Source organism: Symphalangus syndactylus, chromosome 12 (assembly GCF_028878055.3).
Source record: "Symphalangus syndactylus isolate Jambi chromosome 12, NHGRI_mSymSyn1-v2.1_pri, whole genome shotgun sequence".
NCBI lineage: Eukaryota > Metazoa > Chordata > Mammalia > Primates > Hylobatidae > Symphalangus > Symphalangus syndactylus.
The window spans coordinates 126,666,824-126,683,395 of NC_072441.2; the positions used below are offsets into that span (position 1 = coordinate 126,666,824).

The 16,572-nt window shown below is 37.8% G+C and overlaps 1 protein-coding gene across 31 annotated transcripts in view; it reads left to right on the forward strand.

The window, feature by feature from the left end:
• The window catches only part of EPS15 (epidermal growth factor receptor pathway substrate 15), a 167,697-nt gene that overhangs the window by 90,170 nt on the left and 60,955 nt on the right, over positions 1–16,572 (forward strand). For all 31 annotated transcript variants that reach the window (XM_055254773.2, XM_055254776.2, XM_063627458.1 and 28 more), the window contains one exon: positions 14,370–14,442. In XM_055254773.2, the coding sequence (XP_055110748.1) occupies positions 14,370–14,442 (73 nt within the window). The remainder of the gene's footprint in view (positions 1–14,369; positions 14,443–16,572) is intronic.

The window sequence follows — 16,572 nt, forward strand, 5'->3', positions numbered from 1 at the left end:
TCTTTGTACTCTGAGTGCTCAGTACAGTACTCGAATCTACTATTTCAGCTTTATCCCCTTTCTCCAGTCGTATGATAGATGGGTTTATTACCTCTTACTTCAACATACCACCACTTTTATTCTTCTATGCCTCTGATCCTACTGTTCCCCTTTGCCTGGAGCATACCTTTTACCTTATAAAGTTTTGTTCATGTTCAAGACCCATCTTAAATATTGTCTCTTCTGTCAAGCCTTCCATGAAATCTTCAGATTACTAGTTATTCTTTCCTCTTCTTCCAGAGGCTTTATTCCTTTATTGTAGTATTTCTACTGTTTAACTATGGTAATTTATATTGCTTTCTTGGTAAATTTTTAATTCCTAAGGGCAAGAGCTATGTCTTGTTCATTTTGATAGGCCTAGAAATTAACACATCCATTACTTGACACCAAGGAATAGGCTAGTTGGTTGAATGAATGACACAAAGTATGTTATAAATATTAGAATATTTCCAAGACTTACTTCCTGCAAAGTTTATGGCAGAATAGAAGCCATGTGTTAAACATTGAACTAAGGCAAAGACCTTCTGAATAATAGCTTATTTTGAAGACTATAGGAAAGGATTTTAGGCCGGACACAGTGGCTCACACCTGTAATCCCAGCACTTTGGGAGGCTGTGGCGTGTGGATCACCTGAGGTCAGGAGTTTGAGACCAGCCTGGCCAACATGGTGAAACCCCATCTGTACTAAAAATAAAAAAATTAGCCGGGTGTGGTGGCGCATGCCTATAATCCCAGCTACTCAGGAGGCTGAGACATGAGAATCTCTTGAACCTGAGTGGCAGAGGTTGCAGTGAGCCGAGATCATGCCACTGCACTCCAGCTTAGGCAACAGAGTGAGACTCAGTCTCAAAAAAAGAAAAAAGAAAAAGAAAAGGATTTTATATATAGGTTTTTAAATCCTCACAGGAACGTTAAGGTTAGTGGGCTGAATTTTGTTTTTTTTTTTAGTATTCTGCAGACTTAGTTTTTTTTTTTCACACTTTTAAAAATTGTGATACAATACACATAACATAGTAATTTATCATCTTAACCATTTTTAAACATACAATTCAGTGGTATGAAATATATTCACATGGCCAGGCTCAGTGGCTCATGCCTGTAATCCCATCACTTTGGGAGGCTGAGATGGGCGCATCACCTGAGGTCAGGAGTTCGAGACCAGCCTGCCCAACATGACGAAACCCCATCTCTACTAAAAATACAAAAATTAGCTGGGCGTGGTGGCAGGCGCCTGGAATCCCAGTTACTCAGGAGGCTGAGGCAGGAGAATCGCTTGAACCTGGGTGGTGGAGGTTACGGTGAGCCGAGATTACGCCACTGCACTCCAGCCTGGATGACAAGTGCGAGACGCCGTCTCAAAAAATAAAAAGAAATATATTCACAGTGTTGTGCAACCATCATCACCATTCATTTCCAAGACTCTTTTCATCTTACAAAACTGAAACCCCATACCCATTAAACAATAACTCCCCATACTCTACTCCCTCTCATTTTCTCCGCCCTTCCCCATAGCAGCCACTATTCTACTTTCTATCTCTATGATTTTGACTACTGTAACTATCTCATATAAGCAGAATCATGAGATATTTGTCCTTTTATGACTATCTTATTTCACTTAGCATAATATCCTCAGGGTTCATCTGTGTTGTGGCATATGTCAGAATTTCCTTCCTTTTACAGGCTGAATAATAATTCCATTGTACTTACGTACCACATTTTGTTTACCTGTTCATCTATTGATGGACATTTGGGTTGCTTCCACATTTTAGCTATTATGAATAACGCTGCTGTGAACATGAACGTACAAATACCATTTCAAGACCCTGCTGTGAGTTCTTTGGAGTATATCTGCAAAAGTGGAATTGCTGAATCATATGGTAATTGCAGACCTGTTTTTGTGTCAAGGATTTCCTTTGAAAATCTGATGAAGACTGTTATACCCTGCCCACAGAAAAAAAGAACATGTATATCTGTGATACTATTTTGTATTTATTTCAGGAATTCCCAGACACTTAAAAACTATCTGTGGACCCATTCTTGAGAGCTGTTGCTGTGAAAGTAAAATGCCTCAGTTAGAGAAGTTCTTGGCAGTGGAAAAGATGAAACATACTAAGAGAGTGCTTCAGTCACTTGGATAATGTGGTAGTGGTAAATTATGCTGAGGCAGGAGTTAATATTTTGTCATCTACCAGCTTCCATTTCCTTCCTGTCTCTGTCCTTTTAGCAAGAACATCAGGAAGTTAAAGCCACATCCTGTCAGGCCTGTTTGTTATCCTGGTCTTGGGCCAGTAAACAGGATAGATAATTAGAATAATAGTTATCAGGCATTGTACTATGCCTTCTTTATATAAGTTCACTTGTTGAGCTCTTGTAACATCCCTGAAGGGCAATAACTTTATTTCAGTTTTTCAGATGAAGAAATGAACAAGTCTTCATTTCCAAGAAGCTTTCTCTGATTATCTCCCTCAGCTCAGAGAGCACTCAGTTTCCTTCTCTCCCAGTAGATTCTCGACTCTGTGTGATGACACAGGCCAACTCTTACTTCTAATGAGGCAATATAGTGTAGTATTTCAGAGCTTGGGCTTTTTAACCAGATTTCCAGATTGCCTGACATGACCTGGATATACTTAACTATCTGTATCTCAGTTTCTGTATCTGTAAAATGGAAATATGAATAACCATGTACAATGCTTAATGCAATGCTTGGAACATAATAAGTTCTCAATACATGTTAGTATTTATCATCATCATCCGCAACACCGAGTTTGGCACTTAGAGTACAGGATGTACTCAATAGCTGTTCACTAAATGTTGGTTGGAGTAGCTGAATGAACTTTCTTTGTCTAGTTGAAGAGTGAATGGAACTATGTAGCCAGGTAGCCAGATTCTGTGTTCCTAAATATATAGACCTCTACTTCAGTCATATTCAAGAACCGATTTTTTAAAATTTCTAAATCCTAGCATGTGATTCGAATTTTTAAAAATTTTATGTTTTTGTTTTAGTTCAGTTCAAATATCATTAGAAACCATTATGTCTGGAGAGTTCATTGCTTATATTATCAAATCTGGAGCTCTTTTGCTTATGATCCAACTTGATGTGTTTGTAGCCCTCTAAAGATCTGTGACACTGACACTAAAAGGTCTCTTTTGTGACTCTGCCTTAAGAATGGTATTACTGGTTAAATAATTGAAGCTCTAGGTTGTGGTGTGCATTTCTTTGATAGTAAGGAGGCAGCCTAATTCATTTTCACATAAAGTGTATAGATCATCATTAAAACCACGGTGAAACCCCGTCTCTACTAAAAATACAAAAAATTAGCCGGGCGTGGTGGCGGGCGCCTGTAGTCCCAGCTACTAGGAGAGGCTGAGGCAGGAGAATGGCGTGAACCCGGGAGGCGGAGCTTGCAGTGAGCCGAGATCGCGCCACTGCACTCCAGCCTGGGTGACAGAGCGAGACTCCGTCTCAAAAAAAAAAAAAAAACACCTCTGTTTTGGGAGACTCTTCTTACTTGAAAACCTCCTTGCTAAAGTCTGAACCTGTGCTGTCCAATATAGTAGCCACGAGCTGTGTGGTGATTGAGCACTTGAAATATGGCTAGTCCAATTTAAGATGTGTTGTTAGTATAAAACATACTGGATTTCAAAGATTTAGAATGAAAAAAAAGAATGTAAAATATCTTAATATTTTTCATCTTTATTACGTTTTGAAATATTACATTAAAATAAATTTCACTCATTTCTTTTTACTTTTTAATGTGTGCCTGTTAGATCATTTAAAAATTACATAGGCTGGGCATGATGGCTCACGTCTGTAATCCCAGCACTTCGGGAGGCCAAGGCAAGAGGATTGCTGAGGCCAGGAGTTGAGATCACCCTGGGCAACAAAGCAAGTCTCTATTAAATACATACATACATACATAATCTATGTGGCTTCTGTTGTTCCTGTTCTGAGTTAGAATTATTATACATTTCATTTGCTTGTACTGTTTTGTGGCTCTGGTAGCTTACTAAGGGGCACTTACCTCTTTTAATACAGCAATAATCATTGAGATGTATTATAGTCTGTCTTTGGAAAGCAAAAACATCTACCAAGAAATTTCAACTCCTGGAGGATTTAAGAGTCACAGTCTCTGCCGACATACTGGAGGCCTGATTGCCATCACTCCAGGTGCTTTATTACAGCTTTCAAAAAGCCAGTAAATATATTTTTATACTAGTAAACAATGTAATGGTAATAATAATAATAGCTGAAATTTATTTAGCACTTACTACATGCCAGGCATTGCTCTGGAGTCTTTCTAGATGTAGCATAAATTAATCCTGCCCATCAACTTTATTATCCCTATTTTGTAATTCAGAAAGTTAAGGTTTTGTTTTATATTTCTTTTCTGTTAGTTTCTTTTAATCTCATTTTGTCCTGCTAGATAAGTAGAATAAATTATTATGGATTTGCAAAATAAATTTATATTTCTGGCTGGGCGCGGTAGCTCAAGCCTGTAATCCCAGCACTTTGGGAGGCCGAGGTGGGAGGATCACCTGAGGGTCAGGAGTTTGAAACCAGCCTGGCCAATAAGGTGAAACCTCGTCTCTACTAAAAATACAAAAATTAGCTGGACGTAGTGGTGCACACCTGTAATCCCAGCTTCTCCGAAGGCTGAGACAGGAGAATTGCTTGAACCTGGGAGGCAGAGGTTGTAGTGAGCCAAGATTGCCCCACTGCATTCTCGCCTGGGTGACAGAGTGAGACTCTGTCTCCAAAAAAAAAAGAAAGGAAAAGAAAAGAAATTATTTTTCCTTTGAAAAAGGAACCATCTAATTTTGGGACCTGCCACTAAGGGGGTGTGCTTTGTCATATAAGCCACACCCCAAAGTTTGTGTTTTTTCTGATTCTAGTTAGGCTCTCTTTTCAGTTACTTACACCCATAAATATATTCTCTTATTTTTAAAAATAAAACCCATTAAAAACAGCCAGTCTCTCAGAACTAAGTAAGAACATTAGTTATTCCCGTAGTACCATCATACTTTCACAGAATTTATCTTAAATTTTTATAATTAATGGCTATTAGTTTTCCCCAGCAAACTATAGAGGCCCAACTACAATCTTGTTTGGAATATAGTAGACATTTAATAAATATTCCTTGAAAGAATGAAATAATATCACATAAAGATTATATAATTAAGGCAAGTTTTATTTATGTGTGTGTGTGTGTGTGTGTGTGTGTGTATGTATGTATGTAAGTATGTATTTTTGAGATAGGGTCAAGCTCTGTTGCCCAGGCTGGAGAGCAGTGGCGTGATCATGGGTCACTTTAGCCTTGACCTCCCAGGCTTAAGCAATCCTCCCACCTTAGCCTCCTGAGTAACTGGGACTACAGGCATGTGCCATCATGCCCAGCTAATTAAAAAAAAATTTTTTTTATAGAGATGTGGGTGTCACTATGTTGCTCAGCATGGTCTCAAACTCTTGGCTCAAGTGGTCCTCCCACTTCAGCCTCCCAAAGTGTTCGGATTACAGTTGTGAACCACTGTGCCTGGCAAAAGCAACTTTTAGAGTAATTTAAAACTTATGATAAGAATAAATGTCTTTGTCCTCAAATTTTAACCTAAGCTTTTATGAACTACGAACTCTCGTTTGTTTTTGTTTTTTTTTTTTTTGAGACGAAGTCTTGCTCTGTCACCCAGGCAGGAGTGCAGTGACACGATCTTGGCTCACTGCAACCTCCACCTTTCAGGTTCAAGTGATTCTCCTGCCTCAGTCTCTCAGGTAGCTGGGATTACAGGCATGCACCACCACACCCAGCTAATTTTTGTATTTTTAGTAGAGATGGGGTTTCACCGAGTTGGCCAGGCTTGTCTCGAACTCCTGACCTCAAGTGATCTGCCCACCTCGGCCTCCCAAAGTGCTGGGATTAAAAACATGAGCCACCGCACCCGGCCATGAACTGTGAATTCTTAGAATGAAAGGTCATGTAACTTTCAAATTGTTTAAATTAAAAACGAAGACTTTCTCATCAGCTTTCTATAGTTATTACTGTAATCTAGCTCAAGACTTCTGACAGTTCCTAAGATAAGCAGAGTCAGGGTGTTGTATTGCCTTTCTAGCAATTGTCATCAGCTTTCTGAGCAGTAAGAGCCTCTGCTTCCTCTCTTCCCCCACAAGCCAGACAGGAAAGAAGAGCTGTGTTGCTAAATAATGCCATTCGGCGTTCAAAGAAGCATGCCTCAGAAACATCTAAGGGACTCACCGTTTCCTGTGTATTAAAAGTCTGTCTTGGCTGGGCACGATGGCTCACGCCTGTAATCCCAGCACTTTGGAAGGCTGAGGTGGGTGGATCACCTGAGGTCAGGAGTTCAAGACCAGCCTGCCCAATAAGGTGAAACCCGATCTCTACTAAAAATACAAAAATTAGCCAGGCGTGGTGGCGGATGCCTGTAATCCCAGCTACTCGGAAGGCTGAGGCAAGAGAATCACTTGAACCTGGGAGGCAGAGGTTGCAGTGAGCCGAGATCACGCCACTGCACTCCAACCTGGGCTTCAAAGTGAGACTTCGTCTCAAAAAAAAAGAAAAAAAAAAACCAACAACAACAGTAAAAGCCTGTCTTTACCTAGTACCGAAGTTCTTTATAATCTTTTTCTGATTTACCATTTCAGCTTTATTTAACCACACATGAACCTTCCATTCTAGGTAAGTTAGTCTGTCTAGAATTTTCTCATCTCTCTACTTTCTTTTTTGTTAATTTTTTATTGTCATAAAATATACATAACATAAAATTTACTACTTTAAATTTTTAACTACTTAAAAGTGTACAATTCAGTGTCATTAATTGTACACTTAAAGTGGTTAAAATTTTAAAGTGGTAATTTTTTTTTTTGAGACAGAGTTTCGCTCTTTTGTTGTCATTTTCAAATGTTCTTAATGTCATTAAATACATTCACAGTAATTGTGTAGTTATCACCACTATGAATCTCCAGAACTTTATCATCGCAAACTGAACAATCTAATTGGAATTGATATCAACTTACTTTAGTCCCATACAAAACTGCTCCTGGCCAGGCGTGGTGGCTCACGCCTGTAATCCCAGGAATATGGAAGTCAAGATGGGAGGATTGCTTGAGGTCAGGGCAACATAGTGAGACCTTGTCTCTACAGAAAATAAAATTAGTTGGCTGTGGTGGTGCATACCTGTAGTCCTAGCTACTCTAGAGGCTGAGGCGGGAGGACTGCCTGAGGCCAGGAGTTCGAGGCTACAGTGAGCTATGATCACACCAGTGCACTCCGGCCTGGGAAACAGAGAGAATCTGTCTTTAAAGACACAAATAAAATTCTGGTCCTGTACAGCTCCATTCTCTCCTCTGCCCTTACCCCCACTTTTTTTTTTTTTTTTTTGAGATGGAGTCTTGCTCTGTCATCTAAGCTGGAGTGCAGCAGTGCAATCTTGGCTCACTGCAACCTCTGCCTCCTGGGTTCAAGTGATTCTCCTGCCTCAGCCTCCCAAGTAGCTGAGATTACAGGCACATGCCACCACACCCAGCTAATTTTTGTATTTTTAGTAGAGACGGGGTTTCACTATGTTGGCCAGGCTGGTCTCGAACTCCTGACCTCAGGTGATCCATCTGCCTCAGCCTCCCAAAGTGCTGGGATTACAGTAGTGAGCCACCGCACCTGGCCCATTCTCACCCTGTTATGTTATTGATGTCACAAACTGTATCAAAACTCCCCCTGTTAATGTTATTGATGTCACAAACTGTATCTTTATACATTGTGTATCTACTAACAGATTCATAAATTCTTTTTTATGCGTTTGTCTCTTAAATTCCATAGAAAGTATAAAGTGGAGTTGTAAACAAAAATTACAGTAATACTGGTTTTTATATTTGCCCATGTATTTACCTTTACTGGAGATCTTTTTATCTTCGTATGGCTTTCAGTTACTATCTAGCATCCTTTCATTTTAACCTGAAGGACTCCCTTTAGCATTTATTGTAGGGTAGATCTAGAAGTAATGAACTCCCTCAGCCTTTGTCTGTCTGGGAATATTTTAATTTCTCCCTCATTTTTTTGAAGCACAGTTTTGTCAGGTATAGAATTCTCAGTTGACAGGTTTTTTTTCTTCCAGCACTTTAAATATATCATTTCATTGCCTTCTGACCTTTAAGTTTCTGCTGAGAAATCCATTGATAATCTTATTAAGGATTGATTATATGTCACAAATTGACAAGTTGCTTTCCTTCTTGCTTTCTATTTTAAAGATTCTTTCAGCAGTTTGATTATAATGTGTCTCAGTGTGAGTCTCTATGTGTTTATCCTACTTGGAGTTCGTTCAGCTTTTTAGATCTGTAGATGCAGATATTTTATCAAATTTGAGTTTTCTTCTTAGTCTGCTTCTTACTGCTGTTTTGCCAACATCTTCTGTGCTTTCTTATATAAGCTCTATCTCTAGTAGAAATACCATTTTCTTACCTGACATTTTCTCTTTCCTTCAAGGCTTAGCTGAAGTCTCTCACCTCCTTCACATAGTATTCTCAGACCGGAGTAATTTATATTGTAAACATGACATTATTATCTGCACAGCTCACTTTGCAATTAATCATCCTGCCTTCAGTGATACCAAGGAGGCCTTTTCTGACCTCCTTCAGGGAGAGTCAAGTTCCCATTCTCTGTTCCAATAGCACCTTACCTGTCCCACAGTGCTTACCTGTTGTAGCACCTAGTACACTGCATTGTAATTATCTCTTTATATTCTTATCCCCAACCCCTCACACCAGGTGTGTGTTCACATACACTGAATTAAGAGCTTCTTAATGGCAGGTGCCTATCTCACTGGTTTTATGTACCCGCTAAGTATAGCATAGTGACAAGTATGTAATAGGATTCAATGTGTTATTGAGTAAGTAGATAAGTTGCATAGTGGTATATTAGGTTTTATTGTGTATTTTCACTATCACTCTTCATAGCAATCCCATATATGGTTTGTAAAGTAGATATTCATTTTATAGCTGCAGAAACTAGAGCTTATAAAGAGTTTGTTGGTGTTTAACTTTTTATTTAGCATCTACTGTGTAAACTGGGTGTGCGGGCATAAATTATGTAATCCTGTATGCAGTTGTGAGATACAGATTTTATTATCCCTCTTTGAAGAAAAGAAAGCAGAGGCTTAAAAAAGATGAAATGACCTACCTAACTGGAGCTGGTTTAGGCAAAAAGAAGAATTTGATGACCCCCATATAATTGGAAGAGTAAAGGTATATGTGGGCTGGAAGGAGGGTTAGAAAGAGAACAAATAGGATGTGTATATATGTATGTATATATGTATGTGTATATATGTGTGTATATGTGTGTATATATATATGTGGAGAGAGAGGGAGACAGAGAGATTTATTTTAAGAAATTTTTAAGGTTGTGGGAGCTGGCAAGTCTGACATCTATAGGACAGGCTGGCAGGCTGGAGACCCAGTGAAGGGTTTATGTTGCATCTCAAGTTTAAAGGCAATCTGAGATAGAATTCCTTATTTCTTGGGGGACCTCATCTTTTCTTAATGCCTTCAAGTGATTGGATGTGGTCTACCTACATTATTGAGGGTAATCTGCTTTACTCAAGCCTACCGATTTAAATGTTAATCTCACCTAAAAAATACCTTCGCAGTAACATCTAGAGTCGTGTTTGTCCAAATATCTGGGTACTGTGGCCTAGCCAAATTAGCCCATAAAATTAAGTATGACAGGAGGTGGCAGGAGCCAGGGCTTGCTACCTAGAATGCTAGCTTTTTATCAGTTCCGAATAAAGGCATCCTAGATAAAGATTCTGACTGCTTTGGCATTGGTCACAGGCTCCTTCTTGAATTAATCTCTGTGATTGTGTGGTGGGGTACTTTGACTGGCTAAGCTTCGACCAGGAGCCAATTTCTGGCCAGTCATTGCCCGGAGAGATGGCATCTTCTGTTTGAACTATATGAGTAGAAAGAAATTAGAAGAGGCGGAAAGTGGAGCAGTCTCCTAAAAGGATTGCTGAACCCTAGAAGGAGAGAGGGTCGGTCAGAACAAATAGCTTACATCACCACTACAGTGATGTAAGGTGACTTGTGATAGAATTTGTATTTAGTATTTAGTAACCTATTTTTCTCCAAATCTTATGGTTTCAAAACCATATAATGAGTTTCTGAAAGCAGAGAGTAGATAGGTTATTTTGAATGATATTCAGATAAGATTTTGGGGGCAGAAATTTTAGTGTTTATTTATTCTATAACTATATTAGATCAGTGTTTTCTAACCTTTTTTACAACCCATAATTCCTTTTAACAAATTTAAAAACTACTTCACTATTGTTTAAAATTCTAAGTAATGTTAATATTTAGGCTCAATATTAATTACTTGACATCTTACATATTTTGCCTTGCAAATCCTAAGATGATAGAGATATTAGCATCCACATATGAAAAATAAGACTAGGGCTCTGAAAGGTTAAGTGGCCTGATCAGAGTGAGAAAAACTATTTCTCAGAAGAGCTAGATTTTTCTCTGTTTGCTTGTGAGAGAGATTGGCAGTTAAGCTACTTAGTGATACGATTTTTATGGTTAAATGTACTCCAAGAGAATTTTTATAAATAAGTTTCAGGATTGAAAAATACAGCTTTGTGAGTTTTCACAACTTTGTAGTTTCTAATAGTTTCTAGTTTTTAATGTTTTCTGGTTATGAAATAGTGGATGCTGATGTTTAGGAAAAAAGACATAAAACTGTGTATCTGGGAAGGACTTTGAAGATGATTTTATCTTGTCTTTGATAATATTGGAATTGCATCAAAAACTAAGACAGATGGCTTACACCGCTCTCCCTGTGCATAGAGTCTAGGAAAATGGAGGTGGATTGCATAGACTCAAGGTCCCTCAGCCTAACTGTCCTTGTGAATAACTTGACCATTTCATATTAGATTTATGTATTTATCAACCTTAGGCTTCTGAAAGCCTAAGTTGGGATTTGCTTTTCTTGATGGTTCAAATTCACCACTCCATGGAATCAGAACTGTGAGCCTTTGGAATACCAGGGAGCTTTATTCTTGGCTTGTTCTTTATAGCTTTGGTACTTGTGGATTCCTCAGGATGCGTAAGCATCTTAAGAATGAAAAGAACCAGAAATATAGTCTGAAATAGAGGATGAGTAGGATCATTTCATTTCCCTTTTCTGGAAATTACTAAGGTGAAGGTAATAGCTTTTCCTGTCATGACATCCAAGATGAGTGGTGGTTCAGGCAAAATGCTCACACACCTTTTTTTATTTTATTTTATTTTATTTTGAGACAGAGTCTGACTCTGTGGCCCAGGTTGGAGTGCAGTGGCCCAGTAGCTGCTCACTGCAGCCTCCGCCTTCTGAGTTCAAGTGATCCTCCTGCCTCAGCCTCCTCAGTAGCTGGGAGTACAGGTTTGCGAGACCACACCCAGCTAATTTTTGTATTTTTAGTAGAGACAGGGTTTTACCACATTGGCCAGGCTGGTCTTGAACTCCTGACCTCAAGTGATCCACCCACCTCAGCCTCCCAAAGTGCTGGAATTACAGGTGTGAGCTACCACACCCGGCCTCACGCACCTATTTTTGAAATAATGTCTTATATCTATCTTATCTACCTATATTGGTGGGCTCCTTGAGAAGTTGCATATAAATATTACTTCTTATTGTGGCACAGATCCTAAAGATAATTGTTTTTAAATTACTAGTGTTAAAAATAATACTTGTATTGATTATGTGTCCATCAACCGTAGAAAAATATACACGTTGTTCAAAAGTAGGGAGAATGTAAGAAATATGGGCAAGTATCCTAAGTGCACCTAAAGATATGTTTAGATATTTTTATTTGCCTGAAATGAGAAGAATAGTTATAAAGGTTAAGAATCATTGCAAGACAACAGAATAACATTTGAGCATCTCTGAAACTGTAAACTAGGTCAAGAAAATTACTTGATTTTCAGTCTGATTTACAGGACAGGTTTTCAGTCATAATTTTTTAAATAGAAAGTGATATAATTGAACATTTAATTCTTTTTAAGTTTTCTGTTTAGCAATGTATGTTATACTTTGGTTGTGCTAATAAAAGGAATATTGTAAGACCAGAATTTTATTAGATAAACATGAATCAAAAGTTAAATTTAATTGATCTTCGTACTAAGAGGAATTAATGCCTAAAGATCTCCATATTTTTTTCTTTAGTTGGGAATGGTCTTCAGGATATGTTTAGAGATAACACCATCCTTTCCTCCCCTTCCCCTTCCTCCCCCATAGACCCCAAATTATGAAGAGAAATTTGTACTCCTCAAGCTTCCTCCATTTTACCCAAACATAGACTGTGTTTGCTGTTTAGAGCTGAGTCCTTTGTAATCTGTTTTGGATTTTCACCAAGTGAGCTTCCTTCCTTTGCTCTCCCATCCTTCTGTCTTGGCTGCTTTGAGTCAGCTCACTGCCTTCTTGTAGCCCTGTTTTCCTGCATGCACACTTGATCTGAGCAGACACTGTCAGTGACAGCAGTTAGCAGCAGAGCAGAAAGAATTCAGTACAAACGTGTGCACTGCTGATCTGTGACACTGTAATGTTTTCTATTTTTGTTATTATCTACTTTCAGAAACCGGGAGCTGAATTGATACTGACCTTGTGTGGAATGCCTCTGAGGATTTGGGATGGGGGGAGGGTGCTAGATTTCATGTGACTTATCTCTAACATGCTGCAACAAGACTGAAAACATTCATCTGCTCACATAAGGAGGAAAGAAAATTTCCAAGATTGAGCTTGCAGAATTTGTTGGGTATTTTCAGAAAATTTTCCCCGTGTTTTTGTATTTCTTGAATTTGCTTAATTTATATAAGGGTTGGAGGTGGGGGATGGCCTTTGCATAATAAATAGATTGAGGTATGGAAGGATCGGGCTGCAACATGATTCGCATGGTAAGGGACTGTTTAAAATCACGACATCGCGACCCACATTGCGACCCATCTGACAAACAGTGAGCTCCTTGGCCATCTCAAATGTTTAAAATTAACAGTGCACAAATAGCTTTATTTGTATACTTTCTTCCATACACATCTTAAGAACATTGTGCCTACATATCCAAAACAGTTGATTTTTGTCTACATTTAAAATCTCACCTCAAGAAGGTGAGAAATATAAATGAAGCATGCAGTTGTCCCTTAAGTATCTGCTTTGGTATAATTTTCTCACTTTCCTTTATGCTGGAGCTAAGTGGAGCCTGAGCTTACATTTTGGGTTATGTCTGAGATGGAAACTGAAATGTAGTCTTGAAGCTCGAAGGAGAAACTTGGCTATACTAATCTGGAGGACTTGTTAAATGCTGTCTTCCCTTCTCCATGTTGCCGCCTTTTACCTTTCCCCTCAACCCCAGAAATGTACTGCTGCAGAATTCTTTGAGCTTTTTCTCTCATTTTCTAGAAAAGAAAGTGAAGGGAGGTGTGTGTGTTTGTATGTGCGTGTGCACGCATGATTTCAGTACAACTACAAATGGGCAGTTAAATTGTTACATCAAAAGTAACAGCTTTATTTTGCAATTCTGAATGTAAGGTTGCTTGGGATTTGTTCATAGCCACTCAGGCCTGATTAAAGCATATAAGAATTTAGGTAACGATGTTTCAAAGTAAAAGCGGAGCCCAGCATGTTTGATTTGAAGAGTAGAAGAGATAAATGCTGCTGTGGTTCTTTTTTTACTTTATATATACTGTTTGTATATTTGATCAATTGGATTTGATATATGGTCCTAAAATAGCTTTTTTTTGAGATGTAATTTTTGATAGAGCAAATTGCCTATGTATTAATAATCTTTACCATTTTCTCTGTTGTTTCATTCTAAAATTGATACACACCAGTGATTTAAGGGGAAATTAACACTTCAGTAAATGTCTTTTTCCTTAGTATTGTTGACTGTTTCTATTAGCCATTTTCATTTAATTTGACAGTGGTACCTAAGGGTTAACCTTACAGAGCTGATGCAACCCCTCCTTTTCTTTACCAGCAATTTTCATTGGACACTATTTCCATAGCAACAGTGACATCAGTGAAACCTGAGTGTTTCATTGATTATTTTTCTCCTCTTCTTTTTTTAATCTATCCTCTTTTCACCACATTTTAGTGAGAAAGCAGTTTTTTTTTTACAAACGGAGCTTATATTGATTTTTATTCCATAAATAATTAAAAGAGGGTAGAAAAATCTGCCCTTCATTTAAAAATTGAATGTTTCACTATGTATTTAAAAAGCGATTCAGGATTAGGAGGATGGATAACCATACCAGCTGTAGCTGATGTTCTAAAATATTCTTGCATTGTTTGCTGGTCTTCTAGGGAAAAGAATAATGTGGAACAGGACCTTAAGGAGAAGGAAGATACTATTAAACAGAGGACAAGTGAGGTTCAGGTAAGTGACCATAAAATTTAGTGTTCCACTTCTGATTTAGGACTATTCATTTTAAATTTATATGGTTATTTACTATTTGCTGGATGTAGTATTAGGTCAAGGGAATGCCTAATGTTTATATTATATAATGTTTATCTTTTCCAAGATGATTATTCTTGCTTGGAATTCTGGCCTGCAAAGATTATACTGCAATGAGAAAGCAGTGTTTTTCAGCATAGATTTCTAGTTTCAAAAGTATTTTTTAAATGGTACTTACCTGCATGTTATATCATTAAAGGTGTAAGTTTGCATGACTTACAATGTTAATATTTTTGCACCAGTAAAATTAGAGTGAGACCATCATCTCACCATCATCATCATCATCATCATCATCAAAAACCAAAATGCTTTTTCATGCATGTGAGGTTTTTGTTAGCTAGGAGACCTAGTATGTTAAAGGACTGTTTCTCATAATACTGGTAGGGTGGGAGATGATACAGAACAATTTAAAGTAGCATTTTATGAGTAGCTTAGTAACCAGCATATCTTAAACTTTGGCATAAAGAGCTTTAATTCATTTTCATTAGGTGTTGTGTTAAATAGTTTCATTTTACAAAGAGAAAGGATGACAAAAACCTCAGCTTTTGTTTGGGAAATGATAAAAATAAGGGGGTAGCAGTGTTTCTAACGTTAGAAATAGAGAAAACTGGGCAGTGCCTCACTTAGAGCAGTAAGCAATGCATGTGGCCATGTTATTGGGGTACTGTTTCCTGAGTGCTGCACTGGCACATAGAGGAGATTGGATATAGAAGCACTGGTAGCAGTTGCTAGTAAGAACTCTTGGATGGGCATTTCTTAATGTGTTGCTTGTATGTTGGATTTTCCTGCTTTTCCTAATAGTTTTAAGTAGGGAAAAACTCTAAATTGTGTTAGGCCCATTGTTTTGTTTTGATGCAGGACATTCATTAGAGATTGTCTGTCTGGTGGACTGTGCTAGGGTGGGGAGAATGATTTACTGAAGAATTGAGGAAGAAGCCAGAGAGACTTCTTGTTGGAAGTTGATTCTCTGATTGGGTGACTACATTTGTTATATTTACTTGAATTTTCCTAAAGGCAGTGCAAGTTAAGAGATCATCAATATAATTCTCTTTCTGGCAGTGAGGTTAGGTGGGTGTAAGAGGGGTTAAGTTATCTGAATTATATTATTTTGTGTAGTTTTTGAGCTTCTTAGGAAATGCAGAAGAGCCACACATTTTAAGCAGTTATTACTAAAAATAGTTTAAAATGGAAGATAAAATAATCTACACAAGTTTTCATAATTTGAAGAAATAGATGTAGCTACTGATACAATTTTGGACAGCTTCTAAATTTGGCCAGTTACTGCTTTAAAGTACATAGGTTCTTGTGATAGACAGTATTTTGTTGAGTATATCTACCTGTTGGTTTTTCCCTACTGCATTTTTTTAGGATGTGAATTTAAATACCCAGTTTAGAAGAGTGCTGAAATTTACATTGTTTCCTTCAGTTTAAATAGGCTATCCCTGAATATTTGATGTCTTATAATTATAGAAGTTTTGTTGTCCATCAGAATTTCTCTGTGATTTGCTTGCCCTTCTTACTTAGTGGCAATGGTAAGGTGTATGTCTAACCTTAAGCTTTGCAAAATCCAAAATGTGTGATTGGCACAGGAAGTCGAAATGGTTGAGTTTTTCCGCATAGAGTGCTCTAAGTATAAGTAAGGCATCTTGGGCCATGGCAAGTAAAGACCAAGTAGTAATCATTGAAAACAAATTCATTGAAAAAAATAGTGGATTAAAGATTTGGGTTAGTAGATTCATTATTTATTCATTATACACTACAGTTATCTATGTTATGCATGGTAATGAGGCACTAGACTAAGAATGATGTGGATAATTGACATCTACCAGTAATTAAAACTCTTCATATTAGTGATCATTTTCAATTTTCTGAAGCAAAACTTACCATAGGTGGTAATAAGTATATTTCATTACCTATTTTGAGATAACTCTGATTTACCCATTGGTACTGAGGTATAGACTGGAAATAATATGGATAATTAAAGTCTGTAAATAACTCCAACTCTCAATACTTAACTTTCTAATTTCCCTGGCAAAAGGCAACTCACTGGAG